Source organism: Bos indicus, chromosome 23 (assembly GCF_029378745.1).
Source record: "Bos indicus isolate NIAB-ARS_2022 breed Sahiwal x Tharparkar chromosome 23, NIAB-ARS_B.indTharparkar_mat_pri_1.0, whole genome shotgun sequence".
Taxonomy (NCBI): domain Eukaryota; kingdom Metazoa; phylum Chordata; class Mammalia; order Artiodactyla; family Bovidae; genus Bos; species Bos indicus.
This window is the reverse complement of record NC_091782.1, coordinates 14,361,633-14,381,178: the sequence shown is the minus strand read 5'-3', so window position 1 is coordinate 14,381,178 and position 19,546 is coordinate 14,361,633. Positions and strand designations below refer to the sequence as shown.

Here is a 19,546-nt window from a genome sequence, read left to right as displayed (position 1 = left end):
CTACATTTGCTGCCTAGAAATGTGTGCTTCATTATCTCCTGTGGAGTTGGAGTTGGGAGGGGAGAGCTAGAGACTCAGAGCTCTCTGGGCCTCAAAAGCACTTAAAAATAATACTGAATAAAATTAAATTGCAAGGGCAGCCATCCCAGTGGATTTTCTGTCTCAAATATTTCACACCACCAGCTATCAGTCCCAAGGGGGAACTGACTGGACCCCTCCAGTTCCCACTTCACAAACACGGAGAGAGGACCAAATGCAGAAAACAAGCAAAAGGCAGCATACTTGCATAAACTCAGGCTTGGGTGGATGGTATTCAAAGGAAAGGTGGGTTTTATTTGAGAGAGACGATTGCATCTACTAGACTCTTTTTGGGATGCAACAAATTAATACTTTTAGTTTTTAAAAATTCAAATCTTCCAAAGTATTCAAACATGAAAATAGGACTTTATCTAAAAAATAATTATAAATGGAATGTGGCTGCCTGGAATAAAAAAAAAACAACAAACTTTACTTTTGAATCGTCTTTCCAAATATTGATATGAGAGAAAACACACACATCCAAGTGACTGTAAGATACCAACTTTTTAATTTAGAAAGAGTAATCAAGCAATTATCAGGGAGAAAGACACGCCTCCCTGAGTCTCTCGACAGTGCTGACTGCCCACGTGGCTCCAGGGCCCTCAGCAGGTGGAAAGGAACTTACTTGATGTCACACAGAAGGGCCACGCCTCTCAGGATCCAGTGATCCGGGGAGAGGACTGTTCGCAAATACACCACAGTGATGAAGGTCAAGTCAGTCCGCCTGGGCTTCTTGTAAATGGGACACACGTACAACTTGGGGTCCTTGGGTGCCGTGGAATTGATGGCAAAGATGTGCAACACGGGCAGCTGTGTGAAGAGCACCTTGGGGGTGGATTCCGTGAGCTTTCCATTCCGTCTGTCCCAGGCTGCTCCGTCCATGTACAGCCCATAAATGTATACGCCTTCCTGGAGGGGCCAAGCGGAAGATAGCAGGAAGTTTTAAAAAGTTACCTGCTGGGAGATGGGCACCCAATGTTGTAACGAAGGTCATCAGTTTGGAAAGAGAACACACAGCAATCTTAAAACGCTCCCCAAAGGAGAAAACACCAGTGGATGCATTCCTTGGTGAAATACTGAGCCCACTGTTGCTCTGTGGCACAGCTGGAGGCTATGGTCTTCCCTGGTAGCTCAGCTGGTAAAGAATCTGCCTGCAAATGCAGGATATCCCAGTTCGATTCCTGGGTTGGGAAGATCCTCTGGAGGAGGGTATGGCAACCCACTCCAGTATTCTTGCCTGGAGAATCCCATGGACAGAGGAGCCTGGTGGGCTACAGTCCATGGGGTTGCAAGGAGTCAGACATGACTGAGTGACTAAGCACACACAGCACATGAGTGCCATAGAAATGTTTCTATTACTGGTGATTTGAGCCTAGGGGTGACCAGCCTGGGACCAAAGACTCAGCCAGCAGCGCCAGATTGCCTCTGCTGCAAATGAAAGTCTCTGACAGGGGTGTTCTGAGTTGGTGCGGGGTCCTGCGGGAGCACCCAGGACACGATTCAGAGCTGGGTGCCACTCGGGATCTCAGCCTGCACTGAGCAAGCCAACAGGCGGTTCTAACTTCATGTGAGTGCCCCCAGAGGTCAGACATGCAGAGCAAGAGCGGAAGTGATGGGCAGGGTGGGGGAGAATCAGTCCAAGAGTGGCTGACCTCATCCTGTATCTGTCTTTCACACAGTAGGACTTGAGGGCCTCACCAGTAAACCAGGAGACAACACACACACACACACACATAGAACAAAATGTAAAAGGCATGACTCAAACACCAGCACACGCTTGTTAGAGGGGCTGCCTAATGAACAGCACTGACTGAGGCCAAGCGCGGTGACTGCAAGTGAAAAGTCACTGTGGGTTGGAGTGCTCGGGGAGGCTTGTGGAGGAGAGGGTCTTGGAGGGCACGCTGCGCTTGGGAACATGGAGGAGAGAGGGTGGGCATCAAGAGAGGCTGGATGGTCAGGAGAGTCCAAGCATTTTATTTAGCAGCAGGGTCAATGGTTATAAAATAAGTTAGGGCTTAACAGTGGAAGACTGTCGATACCAGACTGAAGAGCTTGAACTTTATCTTGTAGGCAGTGGGGAGCCATAGAACATGTGCTCAGTAAGAAAAAAGTCTAAAGGGAATCACGGGGGAGACTCCAACAATCACGTAAGCTCATAAGACACACTTAAGTAGAAGATGGTGACCGTTTTTCCATCTCCAGTGAGGACTGGGTAAGAGAAAGGAAATCTATATTATAATAAAAGAGAGGGATATTAGCTGCAAAGTGTTTTCTAAAATCCCCCATGTGGGCCAAGAGTATAAGAACCATACCTCTTGAACCAAAATCTGAAGTACATGATTTGACAGTAAAACCATGGGCAATCCCAGAAAATGAGCACATTAGATACCATCATTAAATCTGTGGCATGGTATGATGTGTGCACCAGGTCCGACTCTTTGCAACACCATAGGTGATAGCCCACCAAGCTCTTCTGTCCATGGAATTTTCCAGGCAAATTGTCCTTCTACCCAGGTCCTGCAGCTAAGAAGGAACATGACTGGAACTGGCCCCAGAGCTCAGGACTGCCAATCCTGTTAGTCTCTACTGCCCTTGCTGCTGCTGCTAAGTCACTTCAGTCGTGTCTGATTCTGTGCAACCCCATAGACGGCAGCCCACCAGGCCCTGCCATCCCTGGGATTCTCCAGGCAAGAACACTGGAGTGGGTTGCCATTTCCTCCTCCAATGCATGAAAGTGAAAAGTGAAAGTGAAGTCGTTCAGTTGTGTCTGACTCTTAGCGACCCCATGGACTGCAACCTACCAGGGTCCTCCATCCATGGGATTTTCCAGGCAAGAGTACTGGAAAATGGCAACCCACTACTGCCCTTAACCCTCATTAATTCTGTGAGTGCCCCACAGCAGTGGATGGAGACATGCAGAAAGTCCTTTTGAGCACACACAAATGTAACTTGTAATTACAAAGAATGCAGTCTGGGGACTTCCTGGTGTTTATCATTCATTCCCACTCTGGCAAATGCAGGAGGAGTTGGCATTGAGGTCTCCTGGTTACAACCAAGGAAACTCTCACTGCAAAGCCAGAGGACCTGATGGAGATGCTCATAGGTCCATGTTCAGCAGAACTTGAACTTGGAGCCCCAGCTCCAGAAGTGGCCCTGCTCTTGCCCAGTGGCACCTACCGCAGGGGGTGATGTGACCTCCTCCTTGGTCTGCCGCAGAACTTCGTTGTGGATGGTCACGGAGTCCAGGGCCCAGCCTTTGTGGGCACGGGTCACTTCTTGCCTCATTGCGGTCAGGAAGCCTTAGAAAAGGAGAAAGAAATCGTGATGCCTTGGTGCAGACTACTCTAGTAACAAGAGGGGGAATTGTGTAGTTAGCTGCTTATCCATCTCCAGATGTGTGCCCATCCCAGAGGAGCTGACATCAAACCTCAGAAGGGATGTTTCTTTCAACGTTTTGTTTCAATCAACCAAATACGTCTTGCCAGCAGACAGCCGGAAAACAGCACCGTCTCTGCCTCAGACAAGGTCGCGGTTTGAAATTCCCCTGGGATTTCAACTATTCTAGTCTTCTAAGGGCTGTAACCCAGCGCTAACATAGAGTCTCTGTTTGAAAATCCAGTATCAAGGAATAATATTGGAATGGTAAAATATTCTGAGAACAGCATTCCAATTAAAACTGGAATCAAACCATTATCAAGCGTCTATTTGCTCTAATGGAATAATTTCATTTAGTCTAGGAAATAAGGCGTAATGCCAAAATAGAAAGCCTGACTTTCAATTTGATCAAACAAAGCAATCACACCGGAAAGGAACGCTCCATGTTTTAATGTGCATAATACAGTTATTTTAAGACAATACATGGTTCTGTATATTGTGGCCTTTCTTTAAACATAATATTTGCAAATCATTGCCATGCAATTCAATTAGAGAAGTCTATCTTGGAGAGTAGCATTTCATATTTAAAAACTATACCTTAAACTTCAAAATGGACTTCAAAATCTTAGGATACTTTCAGTTCAGTTCAGTCGCTCAGTCGTGTCCGACTCTGCGACCCCATGAATCGCAGTGCGCCAGGCCCCCCTGTCCATCACCAACTCCCAGAGTTCACCCAAACTCATGTCCCCTGTGACCTATCTATTACATTTTGGCCTCCATGTTAATACTGGAAATCATGAGCCCCTTTATTCACAATCACAAGTAAATTTTGGAAGCGTGTGTCCCTATTACTCCTAGACTCATGAACTGTGAGAACTTTAACGCACAAACCAACACGAAAGTGGTAATATTTTATCAGGTTTGAATGGGAGTGGAAAGAAGAGGGAAAGTTACAAGGCATAAAGGCAGGCAGTGAGTTAACACCTGTTAGAATTAGAAAGAAAGAATGAGAACTCCCCTGGTGGTCCAGTGGCTAAGACTCTGTGCTTTCAATGCAAGGAACCCAGGTTCAAGCCCTCATCAGAGAACTAGATCCCACATGCCACAGCTAGGAGTTCACATGCTGCAACTAAGATCTCGCATGCAACCATGACCTGGCACAGCCAAATGAATCAGTGTATATATATATATATATATATATTTTTTTTTTTTTTTTTTAATAAATAAAGTAGGACTCTAGCCTGCTTAGTGAAAAAGTCAAGTTCTCTCCATTCTCAAGTCCTTCCCTCATTATTGTTAGACACTTGGGGAGGCACTCATTCATTCATTCATTCACTAAGTCCCTTAGAAGTGGCCACTATATACCAGGTATGCTAGAGGTGAGATGCCCACAATGATGAAGAGGCCATCCATGGACCCTGCACTCAAGGAGCTCAGTCTACAGGGAAAGTGGACGGAAGCAGGATATACACCTCGATGTCATTGTAAGTAAAGATGTGAGAACAGAGTGGACCACTCAAGAAGACAGCTCAGGGACGGCTGAATTGAGAAGATGAAGTCAAAGACTAGTCTTGAAAATAAGAGTTTTCCAGGTGGGATAATTCCAGTTAAGGGAACAGCATGTGCAAAGGCACAGAAGTCTAGGCCTACAGATGAGGCAATAATGGCAGATGAGGTTAGAACAAAGGCAGAGGCAGGGTTTCGCAGGGGCAGACTTTGGACCTGGTGACTTTGTGAATGGTGGGAAGCCACTGATTATCTGAAGCAGGCAAATAATTTAGTTGTATTTGCATCTTATAAAGTTTACTCAGAGCTCTCACTGAAAGCAGGATTTAGGAAACTCAAGAAGAACCCCTGCATTAATCCAAAAGAAAAGTTGGTCAGTCAACCAGAGGACCTAATTGAAGGTCTTTTTTCTTTTTTTTAGGTCCACTGGGAGGCATGTGGAACTTCCCTGACCAAGGATCGAACCCATGCCCTTTGCAATGGAAATGCATAATCATAACCACTGGACCACCAGAGAAGTCCTATAAGTGATTCTTATAAAGTTTCATGAAACTAAGAGTGCCTAGTAGGAAAGGATGCTTTTATGATGCAAAGTGTTAAATACAGGGAGTAGGAAACTTGGTAGACGTTTGCCTGCAGCGATTTCTGGTCAAGACCTGTCTGTAGTGTACATGTGGAGTCACCTGAGATGGTCTGATCAAGTGTGTGATTACATCAACTTCCACTTTAAATACTGGGGATCTCATTTTTTTAGTAGTCAACATGTCGTGTGTTTGGTAGTCAGGTATATGCCACGCCATGATAACTTGCTTTAGTTGTGTCCGGCTCTGCAGCCCTATGGACTGTGGCCCTCCAGGCTCCTCTGTCCGTGGGATTTTCCAGGCAAGAATACTGGAGTGTGTTGCCATGCCATCCTCTGGGAATCTTCCTGATCCAGGGATCAAACCCGGGTCTTTTATGTTTCCTGCATTGGCAAGCGGGTTCTTTATCACTCACACCACCTGGGAAACCCAGTCAGGTATATATGACCACAGTAATAAAACCCAATCCTCCATTCTAAGTGACTCCATGAAAATGTCATTTTCATCACTCAACTTTAAGCTTGCATCCAAGTAGATCCTCAGAATTAAATTGACCCTATTTTATGATATTTTAAAATTCATCATTGATCTATGAATCTACAAAGTCATAATGCATAAGGCATGAATAATGACTAACTATCCATCTGCACTAGTTGAAAAACTGGGTTTTTCTATAATATTTGAAGTTCCAAATTGCAAATTTGACCTCACTTGCTATGGCACTCAGAACAATGTAGTAGATGCCAGGTGAGGGGGTGAGAGACTCTCTATTATGTAACACACCCAAGGCAAGGACCTCAGTTGATGGTGGAGTGTTCTGAAAAAGTTCTAGTATGGTTAAGGAGATACCACCTTCTCTCATCTCCCTGCTGGGGAATACGCATGATATTGTCTGGCTGACTTCAACAGTAAGCCTCCTAATGTTTAGGAAGCACTCTCGGTTATGCCAGGAGACGAAATCTAGAATGCATATTACCTTGAGCTATTAAGAAAGGAAAATGTTCAATAAATAATTTGAGGCCTGAGAGCAGAGGGTAGGAAACCGTTCCATGGCTCATTCTCACTCAGAACATGGAGAAGATACATATATTTTTTTCAAGTTTTGATAGCTTTTTTTTTGCCTCCTAAAAAGAAGAACATGATCTTGCAGAATTCAAACTGAATTGCAAATCCACTGAATTGCTCTTTATCGAATTTTAAAAATGAATGATCATCTTTCTTATAGACTGATATCAAGTATAATGAAATCAAAAACTCTTGTTTTCTGAAACCTATATAATTTTAAAAGACTATTGATAGATTTTTCTTTATAAAGGCTTGAGAAGTAGTACTTCTGTCTTGGCACTAATTTAATTTTAATAATTCTTAAGCCGAATTTCAATCATCAGTGGTGGGAAAAGCGATTCAGGCGTTCATGCGTTTGACTCAGAAGTGAGAAAAAAAAAGTTGGGGAAAGTCCTCAACAAAAATAATCTATTTTTCATGAGACTTAAACACCCACACAAAAATGGGTGATTTAACCATTCAAACATCTGAGTGTCATGTGGGCTAACTGAGGTGCCTTAAATTTTCTTTGCCTTTCTAACCCATACAGTATAATGAATTGTTAAAACACTTGTCAAGCTTGTTCTTTTGCAAAATGTACTTTTAAGCTTGTATTATACTCTGGAAACTCAGGCCTAAAATAACACTTGTTATGTCTTAATTCCTGTAATAGTCATGACCTAACATTTCAGCAAACAAACTATTGTTGTTTGACCTGTGCAATCAGTTGGCTTGAAGGAAGCTGTAGAAGGCTTTCAGTATCAATTCAAACAAGGTCGTGGAAGGGACAGAATAAATAACTAACCAGGAATGCTATTGTTGTTGTTCAGTCACTAAGTTGTGTTCAATTCTTTGCAACCCCAAGGACTGCAGCATGCCAGGCTCCTCTGTTCTCTACTATCTCCCAGAGTTTGCTTAGATTCATGTCCATGGAGTTGGTAATACTATATAACCTCTGCTGCCTTCTCTTTTTGCCCTCAATCTTTCCAGCATCAGGGTCTTTTCCAGTGAGTCTGCTCTTTGCATCAGATAGCCAAAGTATTGGAGCATCAGCTTCAGCATTAGTCCTTCCAATGAGTATTCAGGGTTGATTTCCTTTAGGATTGACTGGTTTGGTCTCCTGGCTGTCCAAGGGACTCTCAAGAGTCTTCTCCAACACCACAGTTCAAAAGCATCAATTCTTCTGTGCTCAGCTTTCTTTATAGCCCAACTCTCACATCCATACATGACTACTAGAAAAACCGTAGCTTTGACCATACAGATCTTTATCAGCAGAATGATATCTCTGCTTTCTATCTCTGCTTTTCTGCCTAGGTTTGTCGTGTCTTTGCTCCTATCAAGGACAAGTGTCTTTTAATTTCATGGCTTGCAGTCACCATCCATAGTGATTCTGGAGCCCAAGAAAATAAAACCTGTTGCTGCTTCCACTTTTCCCCCTTCTGTTTGCCATGAAGTGATGGGAACACATGTCATCAAACCAACTTTTTCACTCTCCTCTTTCACCCTCATCAGGAGGCTCTTCAGTTTGTCTTCCCTTTTTGCCATTAGAGTGGTAACATTTGTGTATCTGAGGCTGTTGATATTTCTCCCCACAATCTTGATTCCAGCTTGTGATTCATCCAGCCCAGCATTTTGCATGATGTACTCTTCATAGAAGTTAAATAAGCAGGGTGACAATGTACAGCCTCGACATACTCCTTTCCCAATTTTGAATCAGTCAGTTGTTCCATGTCCGGTTCAAACTGTTGCTTCTTGACCTGCATACAGGATTATCAGGAGACAGGTAAGGTGGTGTGGTACTCCTGTCTCTTTAAGAATTTTCCACAGTTTGTTGTGATCTACACAGTCAAAGGCTTTAGCATAACCAAGGAAGCAGAAGTAGATATTTTTCTGAAATTCTCTTGCTTTCTCTATGAATGTTGGTAATCTGATCTCTGGGTCCTGTGCTCTTTCTAAACCCAGCTGTACATCTGGAAGTTCTTGGTTCACGTACTGCTGAAGCCTAGCTTGACGAATTTTGAGCATAACCTTGCTAGTGTGTGAAATGAGCACCATCAGGAAGGTTCTTTATTTCACAAGGAGTTGCTTGGTATTCTGTAATGATGGTCCTATAGGCAACACTTTCTTTCCTTTAATAAATGAACCAGTCCTTAGGTAATGAGCCTTCGGTTGTTCAGTATTTCCTGTCTTGTCAGTTACTAAGCCTCCCATGAGCATTTTGAAAGATGAGCAGAAATGATGTTCCTGCCATAAGATTATGACAGGCAGTTTTTTCCCCAAAATGAGAACCGAATGCAGTTCATTGGTAAGTTAAATAGAAGGTCAGAAATCATTAAGCAAAGATGACGATGATTCACCCAGTTGAATAAAAATGCCCCAGGAACCTTTCCTGATGCTTTGTTCAATGCTGTAAGGTAGGGATCTTAATCTTGGCTGAAAATTTGAAATATCTGGGAAGACTTTGAAACTTCCAATTCCCTGGTCATAGCCCAGATAAGTTAAATCAGAATCTCTAGAGGTGGGACCAGGCTTTAGTACTGTTTTAAGGCAGGGTTTCTCAAAGTTCACAGTTAACACCAAGGGAAAGATCGCTTATTAAAATGCTGGTTCTGATTCAGTAGGGAGGTTGAGGGTAGGTCCTGAGGATCCTCATTTCTATCAAGCTCCCAGGTGATGTTGCCGCTGCTGGCTGCTGGACCACATACTGGGTAGCAATGGTCTAAGGCCCAGGTTCCTCACACCTTAGCATGACCAAAAGATATTTTAAGACTGATTATATAGACTCTAATGAACTCATCCCCAGAGGTTCTGAAGTCCCTGGTTTGGGCCCCAGGGACTAGCATGCATTAAAACCTACCCACATGATTCTACTGTGCGGGCAGGATTAAGAACCTCTGCTCTGTAAAAAATATCTGCATGACAGGCCAATAAGAGATCATGGACGCATGTTGTTTGCAGAACAAATTTGGCAAGTGGGAAGAGACATGCCCTATGATACAAGCAAAACATGAGGAAGGCTGTCAGTAATGCAAGCTGAGTCTTCCCAGAGTCCCCTGATATGCATATATTTTCTGAAATGCTGTTAATCCAGGACATGGAGTATAAGCCGGAGCACTGGGGCTAATTCTCTTGGTTAGGTTGGGATCAGCTAACCCCGCTGGGTCTCACATGCCAAAACGTAATTCTGTAATTGCTGTACCTTCCCTACTCCTTCTCTGCTACTCCATGCTTCCTCTCCCTTCACCCAACCTTACACCTCTCTGCTCCCTCCCCAACCTTTACGCTATTCTCGCTGGAGTGGGTCTGTGGTTAACAGACTCTCCCATGTGTTCCATGTCTGCACAGAACATTCTCTCCATCTTCTTGCCCTTCCTGGAGGCTGGCTCAACCCTGAAGATCCTGTCCTCCCCAACTGCCCCTCCACCCTGGATGAGAATCTCTGCTGCTTGGACAATCATCCTCTGTCCACACGCCCCTCCCCTCACTGTCCCTGCAAGTACCCACTGGTCCCCATTCACGGAGCCTCCTGCCGCCTTCTGGGTCTCTTCAGTATCCCACTCAGCATCTTGACGTCTCAGTTCCAAAGACCTGGTCCTCAACTCCACCCCTTTTCTTTGCTTCTTCCCCTATTTAGAGCAGACCCATCTTTTTCATCACTCACCCAGCAGAACTCCACTGCTAAACAAGTCCAGGTGTCCTTCTTCTTAAACCCATTCCAGGCTGCTGAGCAAAACTGAGACCAGCACACAACTGCCACCGTGGTTTAGCCACCACTAGCCTTGATGGGATTGTCAAAGCCATCTAGCAATCCCTTCCTCCTTAGCCCTCTTTCTCAAACTTCTGCTACTCTTCTTAAATCTCTCCTCTAACACCCTGCTCCTGAGATCACTTTGCCTCCTCAAAGGGAAGAATAGAAAGCATCAGATGGAAATTCTCTTAACTTCTTGCCACCATACCAGCAAACTCATTGGCATCTACGCTCATTCCTTCCTTGTTACCTTGTTATAGCGGGTGGGGTGTCCCTCCTCCCGCATGGAGTGCATCCCTCCACTTGGGGAACCACTCCTTCTGCTTCTTTCACTCCCCCCCTTGTGGTATCTTTGTTGTCTCTCTCTCTCCTGGCTTCTTCCCACCAGTATTTGAATAGGCTCAAGCTTGTCCTGCCATTAAAAGAAGAAAGAAAATGTTTTCTTCTTACAACTGCTCCTCCAACTCCCTTCTTCTCTTCCAAATCCAATTTCTCGAGGGAATTTTCTATGTTCTCCACCCTCACTCTCTGTCTCCCCATTTTCTGGTCTCTCACTCACCCTGAAATCTGACTCCTCCACCTCCCCACCTACTCCACTGAGACTTCTCTCGCCCGCAGTCTCCTGGTTGATAAGGCTATCTAGCCATCTGGGGCCCTACCTTACTTGACCTCTGGCAGCATCTGTTACTCCTTCCTCCCATCCCCCCCATCTTCCACCACACTATGCATTCCTGATTTCCCTCTTTCAAGCTGTTAGGATGTGAGGGACTATTTACAAGAGTCAGGGTGATCTGGAGGGTGGGCAGGTACAAGCAAACGGAGCAGAACCCTGGTGAGGGTGGTTTAGTGGGGAGATGGACAGCTGTAGTCCTGGTGAGGTTTACAGAGGATGGAATAGTTCACGGAGACAGTTGGAAGTAAGAATCAGAAGCTAACACTGGGACTTTTGATGAGTCGGTCATAAGTAGAGACAAACAATTGCATCTCTGAGAAGGACTGAGGTCATCAATGAAGAGACCAGGGCCAAGGGCAGAACTTGCCTGAGAAGAGCCCACAAAGTGGGCTCAGAAGTAGCCCTCTGAGAGGTAGGGGGAGAACCAAGGTAGGTGATGGATGGAAGCCAAGGTGTGAAATGAAGCTAGCAGGAGGATTACTAGACCTGGTGGCCTTGGAGAGAGCAGTTTCAGTGTTGTAATGAAGCCAGCCAAACGACAAGGAACTAGAGGGTGGGTAAGGACCATGGGCAGAGACTAAAATCATAAGGGATGTGGTTGAGGCTGAAGCCAGGGCATCAAGCCCCTCCCCACCAAAGGTGAGAAGAATGGGCTTTTATTCACTTGGAGGTGTTTCTACAGTGTCCACAGTCCTTCTCTGGTTCTGGGATTCAGGGTCACGGCAGTGAGTGCTATCACCCAGATTGAGGTCTGAAACCCTGATAACCCTTCACCTAGATTTCCTCAGATATTAGGGGTACCTCTGGGGCACACTTGGGATTGTTATAAGATTAGAAAAAATCCCCAGTCCCTTCCAATCCTAAAGCTCTATTAATAACCCTGCTGTACTCTTCTGCCCAACAGACAGCAAGCTTTTATGACTGTCTTCAAGATAAGCATTCAGAAATTGCTGGCAGCTGCTAATGTTGCCCTAAAAACAAATACACAGGACTTCCCTGGACAGTGGATAGGAGTCCGCCTGCCAACACAGGGGGCACAGGTTTGATCTCTGGTCCAGGAAGATTCCATGGGCTGTGGGCAACTAATGCCCATGGACCACAACGACTGAAGCCCAAGCGCCTAGAGCCTGTGCTCTGCAAAAAGAGAGGCCACTGCAATGACAAACCTGTGCTCTGCAATGAGAGAGGCCACCGCAGTGACAAGCCTGTGCACCACAATGAGGAGTAGCCCCCATTCACCACGACTAGAGAAAACTCACATGCAGCAACGAAGACCCAGCACGACCAAAAATAAATAAATACGTTATTTTTTTTAAAAAAGAACAAATACTCAGGCAAGAGGTTATCGGTGATTTTTACAGGAACAAAAGATAACAGGACAAAAATTGTCCATCTCTTTGATTCAGTAGACTCCCTTCTAACTGAAAATCTTGATTTGTAGTAGTGAATACTAAATTGTTGCTGATATCTGCTACAACAGACCTGGTGTGGCTTGCCAAGACACTAAAGAACAAAACAGAAAAGCTAGAGCAGTTCGGCATCCAAATGGCATCACGCTGCAGATTGAGTTCAACATTTGGAAAATAATGTCAGTGCAGGTCTCACACCTCTGTGTGAGAGCACGTCCAGCCTCTGCTCCCTTTCATTTGCAGCACCTGTGAGTCACACCAAACTGAATGGCAAAGCGAGGCTATCAATTAAAAGGTTCTGGAAGGCAGGCAATTCCCTTGGATTGATGTCAAGCTCATGTCCACTCATAATCTCTGAGTTTAAACACATCCCTATCTATGACACAGACACACACAAATCAGAATCTAAGTCGTGTGTACATGATGCTGTGAAAAGGTACACTTGTGGGAACAAGAGACCACATAATCCTTCCAGAATGCTGAGCAGCACAGTCTTAAACGATATGCGTGTGTGCGTGCCAGTTACTGCTGGGAAGCCCCAGTGGAGCACAAAGGTTCACCTGAGCCTGAGTTATCCACTTGGAGGCAGTTCCATGCTATGCCCAAAGCTGGGCCATTGAACAAATGTCACAGGGTCAGGGGCACACAGAGCTTGACCACGTTAATAATCAAATCTAATTGCCACCTGATTGAGCTCGTCAGTTGCTACAGAAATGATTGTGAAGGGGGCTGAACACACGAAATTAGTTCCAGGGTGGCTGGCTGACAGCCTCTTCAATAAGACGAAATATCAGACCACCACACAGTGACAGAACAGTGCTACAAACAGGGTGAGATCAGACACAGACTGCGACCAGGGAGGGGGTGGCAAATGAGGCCCGTCACCTGTCCCTGCAGCATCACTTAGGCCCAAAGGGCGCTCACAGGGGCATGATGGGAAACACACCTCAGACAGTATCAGATGCCAGGTAACATTACAAGAACACAAAACAAATGGTCATAGGTGAAAGAAACATTTTCAAGCTTTCTACAATCTAGGTGATTTTGACTATATATATTTCTGAAAAAACTATGGCATCTTAGCAAACGGCACTGTGTTTTACTTAAACCGTGGTTTCTTTAAACAATTTACTTAGAGACTTCCCTAGCGGTCCAGCGGCTAAGACTTCGCCTTTCAATGCGGGGTGTGTTTGTCTGATCCCTGGTCCGGGAGCTATGATCTCACATGTCTTTCAACCAAAAAGCCAATACATGAAATGGAAGCAATATTGTAACAAATTCAATAAAGACTTTCAAAATGTTCCACATCAAAAGAAAAATCTTCCCAGTGCACCAGCCCCAAGTATCCAGTATCGTGCATCGAACCTGGACTGGCGACTCGTTTCATATATGATATTATACATATTTCAATGCCGGATGGTATGGGGAGGGAGGAGGGAGGAGGGTTCAGGATGGGGAACACATGTATGCCTGTGGCGGATTCATTTCAATATATGGCAGAACCAATACAATATTGTAAAGTTTAAAAATAAAATAAAATTAAAAAAAAAAAAGAAAAATCTTAAAAAAATAGCCCTTGAAAAATAATTTACTTAAATCTTTTGGGACAAAAAATTATTTCATGGAAGGGGACTGGGTTAGACGATATAAAACCCAGAAGTTACACCATGTCGAGAAATCAGTCACCAAGGTCAGATAGTGACCAGAGAAGCTTCCACCTGGAGAGGACTTTATCTGCTTGCATGCTGCCTGTGAACATGCATGGGGTTGCTGCAACCTCTCTGATTCGGCCAGGTAAGATGGAACTGCAAGGGATTTGTCTTCCATGTCAAGTAAGGGCAAAGGAAGCAGAGAAATGATTGGTAGGTAGGGAAATCTAACTTCCATTCTTCTGTGCTACAAACAGAAAGCAAGGGTGTGTAAGGTAGGATGTTTGAATAGGTGCAAGACTTTCGGAGACACGGAGAGCCATGAGAGAAGGAATCCAAGTTCAGTTTAAAAACAGAAATGAAGGTATTTGGCCGGCGACCGCGTCGCACCCTCTGACGCGCATGTCGCGTCATTTCCGCCCCCTCACGGGAGGCGGCGAAAAAAAATAAAAATAAAAAAAAAAAAAACAGAAATGAAGAGAAAAAAAAAAAAAAATAGAAAGGATCAGTGTTATTAACAAGGCAAATAAGAAAACTGATTTGTATTTATATTTCTTTAAATGTTGCTCTAGTTTGTAATACTTCTTAATAAATAGTAACAAACATTAGTTTATATTAATACTTTGCTATTGAAAGTTACATTTCTAATGGAAAAAAGCAATTGCTCAAAGAGACTGTGCTGTGATATACGATTTACCCATCTATGTCTATGGAAAGCCATGAATACATCAACCCCGCTCCCTTGGCTTCTAAATGTTAAAAATATACTTAACGATCTCACCTTTTTTTTTTTTCCTAATCACTGATTTGAAGTCTGCCAGCACACCTGCCCACCTGGATGTCCCTCCTGCACAAGCTGACGTGTCCAGGGCTCCCTGCTCATCCTCCCAAGTGGCCCCTCTCCTAAGGCTCCTGGTCTTGTGCTTAGCCTTCAGCCTCAGCCACTGCTACTTCCTACCCTCTCAAAGAGCCCCATTTAATCAGTCCATCAGATCTGCCTCCTCCTCTGCACCTGGTCAAGGTCTCAGGCTGTCTCCCTTGGACCTGATAAGAGTGTCATTGCTATGGATAGCCTTCTTTCAGTCTACACTCTACCTTCACCTCATTTTTGGTGACTTTATGCTGCCTTTATGATGCAGCTCAAACTCGCCTGGAAGACCTCACCCCCCGACACCCCTGCTCCTGCTTCCTGAGCTCAGGCCACACGAGTCTTCTCTCCCTGGACATGCCTTGTCTCTGCTCAGGTCTCTGACTGGGATGCTCTTACCAGCCTCTGCCTCTGTGAACCCCACTCTTCCAGGGTTGAGCTGACCCCGGGTACAGCTCTTCTCAAGGCCGGCCTCGGGGAAGGTACCTCTCTGTCCTCTGTGCCTGCGCGGCACTTGGTTCTACGCAGGCGGAGCATTTACCACATTCTGTTAAAGTTGCTCATGTTTCTGTCCTACTGACCAGATTATGGGCGCCTTTGGGGCAGGAACTGCATCTCAAATCTCTCTCTATTGAAAGCACCTAGTGGATGGGCTGGCAAATGAAAGATGGTTGAACAATCCTAATCAAGTTAAACGTTATTTCTTTAAGCTCCCAAGCTCGGAATCGCCTGGTGACAGCTTACTCAAATTGAGGGCTGGTATAGAGGAAAGAGACTTGTAAGTAGACACAAGAATCTGAAAACCATAATAAAAATTTTTTTCCTTCCCAAATTCAATGGGAATTCTGGGAGAAAAACAGATAAGTGAAATATTGGGGCTGTTCTTCACAAATCTAAAGTCTACTGACATAATAATGTGCCATGTATTGGGTTGGCCAAAAAGTTCATTTGGGTTTTTTCATAAGATGGTACAGAAAAACCTGAATAAACTTTTTGGCCAACCCAATATAATTTGCTAAGTTCCTAAAAACCACCATGATCAATGTTTTAAATTTAGAAAATGTTAAGGCACTTGAAAATTCATGAACTGAATGAATGCATGTACACAGAGAACAAATAAATGTCTACTATTTATTAAGTATTATACAGGGAGGCCTGGCATGCTGCGATTCATGGGGTCACAAAGAGTTGGACATGACTGAGCGACTGAACTGAACTGAACTGATACAAAGAAAAACATACAACTCATAAGTATAAAGCTTGATAAATTTTCACCAAGGGAATATAGCCCTGTAACCAATATCCAGATCAAGAAGTAGAACATTCCCAGACCCCTTGAACCGCCTTGTGCCCTTTGGCGATCACTGCCCTTTCCCACAAGGGTAACCACTATTCTGACTTTTAAGACCTTGGATCTATTTTACTTATTTTGGTTTCTTGCATAAATGGAATCACACAATATTCATACATCACAAAGAATATGGTATACATTATAATGTGTCCTGTTTGACTTCCTTCATTTAATATTATTTTATGAGATTCAACCATACTGCTGAGAGTAACAATGTGAGTGTTTGCTAAGTTGCTTACGGAGTAACGAGAGTAATCCTAAATTTCTAAGTGTGAACACTTCTTAAATTGTATTACTAATGGGCCTAGAAGGTGCTGAACTGTAAGGAACCCAGTGTCCCTTCATTCTTGCCAAGAGTTACTTGAAAAAACTATCCATGTCATAGTAAGAAAAAAACATTGTTGCATTTCTGAACTTTTATGAACTCTATGAGATCTAGTCTGAAACTTATTCAGTAAATATTTCTATAATGAAGGAATATATGCCATGGGATCACAAAGCACTTTTTCAGGGGAGGGGCAAAAAAAACAAGCAAGCAGGGACAGACTCTGGAAGTGCACTGAATAAAACTTTTGCCACATGGTCATTTTAAAAATCAGTCTAATTTTCTGAGCCTTAGGAACATTTTCCTTTGCATATTCTGGTGCTTCATTTTTGTCAGTTTCATAAACATTTAAAAAGTAATGTTTGAACAAAACCTTTTCAGTATTTCACATTGTTCTAACCACCAACTTGCTTGCTTAAGTGGGTGAGAAGAAAAATGGAATTTTGCCCCTATGTTGTGGAAGCAATATGGCAGACAGAACTTCAGACTGAATTTGTAAAACAAATATAGAAGGTTCCTCTGTTGGTCTACACCTCTGAAAGCATAATTCCAGCATGCAGTAAGCTGCGCCTCTATACTGCTCTGTGTAACATACATTTATCACACAGTGCTACCACACAACCACTCACGACGTCCAAGTCCTGTGAACACCTACCTTGGGGATTGAAGAAACCAGTCATCCAGAACACATTGGGCCTCCCTTCAAATATCCAGGTAGAAAACTGAGCGTTTCTTTCCAAAAGTTCAGTAAACCAGAAGCCCAGTGTGGAGGAGTCCCAGGACACTCTTTTCCAGATTTGGGGTATACGGGCATCATACATGTTGTCCAGAGCATCTCTCAAGTTCTGGAAAAATGACGGAGTTAAAATCTGAGAATAAGAAAATTCAACGGAAGAGGGAAACAGCTACCGAGATGGTCATAGCTTACCTCACTCATAATGATCGTGCCTTCAATGGCCAATTTTAGATCATTCAGGCTACTGCGAAGTATTGAAATGACTTTTTGCATTCTGTCAATTTCTTGTCTGAGAAATATGTTCATTGAATTAAGATGCCCCATCTTTATCAAACGAGCTTTCACCTAACACAAAGCATACAATAATGGAGATGAAAAAAAAAATTATCTGCCCCTTCTTTTCCAAGGATCCCTCCTTTCTCTAGTCTCTTTTTCCTCTGGATATATCTCTACAAGCCCAAGTGAACTCTAAAATATCTCTTGCAGAACCAAATTTGCCATTAAATTTCCCATTTTCTGGGCTTCAAAAACTACTGTTCAACTAAAATGATTTTTATTTCCTACTGATCGTACTTAGTTGATAATTGGAAAAATACTTTGAAAAGCTGAGATAAAATTTTACTTTTTTTCCCCTTTCAAATGATTAAGTACTAAAGTGTCAGTTAAATATTCTTTTGCAATTTAACCTTTGTAAGAGTACAGTCTGGAATACTTTTTCTCATAGTGCTTATAGAATCATTATTAGAAATGTCACAGAAAGTGAATACAGCCGAAATCTTTACAGAACAGTTACCAATAAATATGATTGGCTGCAGTATCCTAACTGTTCTTGCTCTGGCTAGGGTGACTAAAGAGAGCCTTTCATAATCTAATCAATGAAAATATTTGATTTTGTGGAAGGGCCATAAAGCACCTGTCATTTTTTCCTTCTGGTATATAATTTATTGGCCATTTCGAAGAGATCAATATAAAAGCATCTGGTCACAGGAACAATAAAATATAACAATTATTGGGAAATAGGCCAATACATATACACATTTCAATTCAGTGACATATGCCCCAGCAAAGACTGACTACGAATACCGGCAAGAACTCTTGAGAGATCTGAACTTTCTGCGGGCCACAATCAAAGAAATGCCAGAACAGGAGGGGTGAGGATAGATACATGGAGTAGGAGGGAATGAGGCACCAGTCCACAGAGTCACCAGAAAGCCAGGGGAACTGCAGCATTCTTGAATGCCCGCTGCCTTCTCTTGAGTCATGGGAGACTAGAGACAGATGGGCTCTAGGCTCATCTGGACCACCCTCTTTCCTCCTGTCACAGAACAGGTTTTCTGGCATGGGGCCCATGTTTCCTACTCAGCAATGGCCATCTCTGATTAACTGCAGATGGGCCACTTCTAGTGTGTGAGGGACAAGATGGGAACAGTGATGTGAAACGGAACACCTGGATGGGACAACCTGCACAGGTTGAGCAAGTGATCTCGAAATCCTAGTCACATATGCCAGCGTGCATGCTCAGTTGCTCCGTTGTGTCCAACTCTCTGTGACTCCATGGACTGTAGCCCACTGGGATCCTCTGTCCATGGGACTTTCCAGGCAAGAAAACTGTAGTGGGTTGCCATTTTCTCCTCCAGGGGATCTTCCCGATCCAGGGATCAAACCCAAGTATCCTGCGTCTACTGCATTGGCAGGCAGATTCTTTACCACTGAGCCATCTGGGAAGCCCCCTAAACATGCCAGTGGAGGTCTTTAACCCAGTCTGACATACCAACCTTCAGGTAGTCACCTAAATCCCTGGTTCCAGAACTTACAGCTTTGCAGGCTCCATTGCTCTGTTCTCATCTTGAGCCCTTCAGCCTCCAGCGGCTAAATAGCCTATATATCATCCTGCTTAGATCATGACTGCGTCGTGGAAATTAACATTTTAAGGAAAAGGGAAATTATGGAAACACTTTTGCAACCAACACAAGTGAGAAATCAGGCCCAGGTGTTGGCTTCCGCATGAAATCAATAGTCCCAGTAGCTTTGATATGCTAACAGCCCCAACAAATCACCTTGCGCGACACTTACAGACACGTGCTTAATGTGTCTTAAAACTTAGATTCTAGAAAATCTAAAATCAGAACTGATTTTACTTTCAGTATCATTATTGCTTCAGCTTAAAATTGCCTTTTTATTAATAAGTAAAATATTTGCTGTA

The 19,546-nt window shown here is 43.8% G+C and overlaps 1 protein-coding gene across 4 annotated transcripts in view; it reads right to left on the bottom strand.

Annotated features, from left to right (window-relative positions):
• Positions 1–567: 567 nt before the first annotated feature.
• DNAH8 (dynein axonemal heavy chain 8) overlaps positions 568–19,546 on the bottom strand; it is a 320,679-nt gene continuing 301,700 nt past the window's right edge. For all 4 annotated transcript variants that reach the window (XM_070777905.1, XM_070777908.1, XM_070777907.1 and 1 more), the window contains 4 exons: positions 17,536–17,688; positions 17,263–17,452; positions 3,256–3,377; positions 568–987 (listed from right to left, as the gene is read on the bottom strand). In XM_070777905.1, the coding sequence (XP_070634006.1) occupies positions 700–987; positions 3,256–3,377; positions 17,263–17,452; positions 17,536–17,688 (753 nt within the window). In that variant the 3' untranslated portion in view covers positions 568–699. The remainder of the gene's footprint in view (positions 988–3,255; positions 3,378–17,262; positions 17,453–17,535; positions 17,689–19,546) is intronic.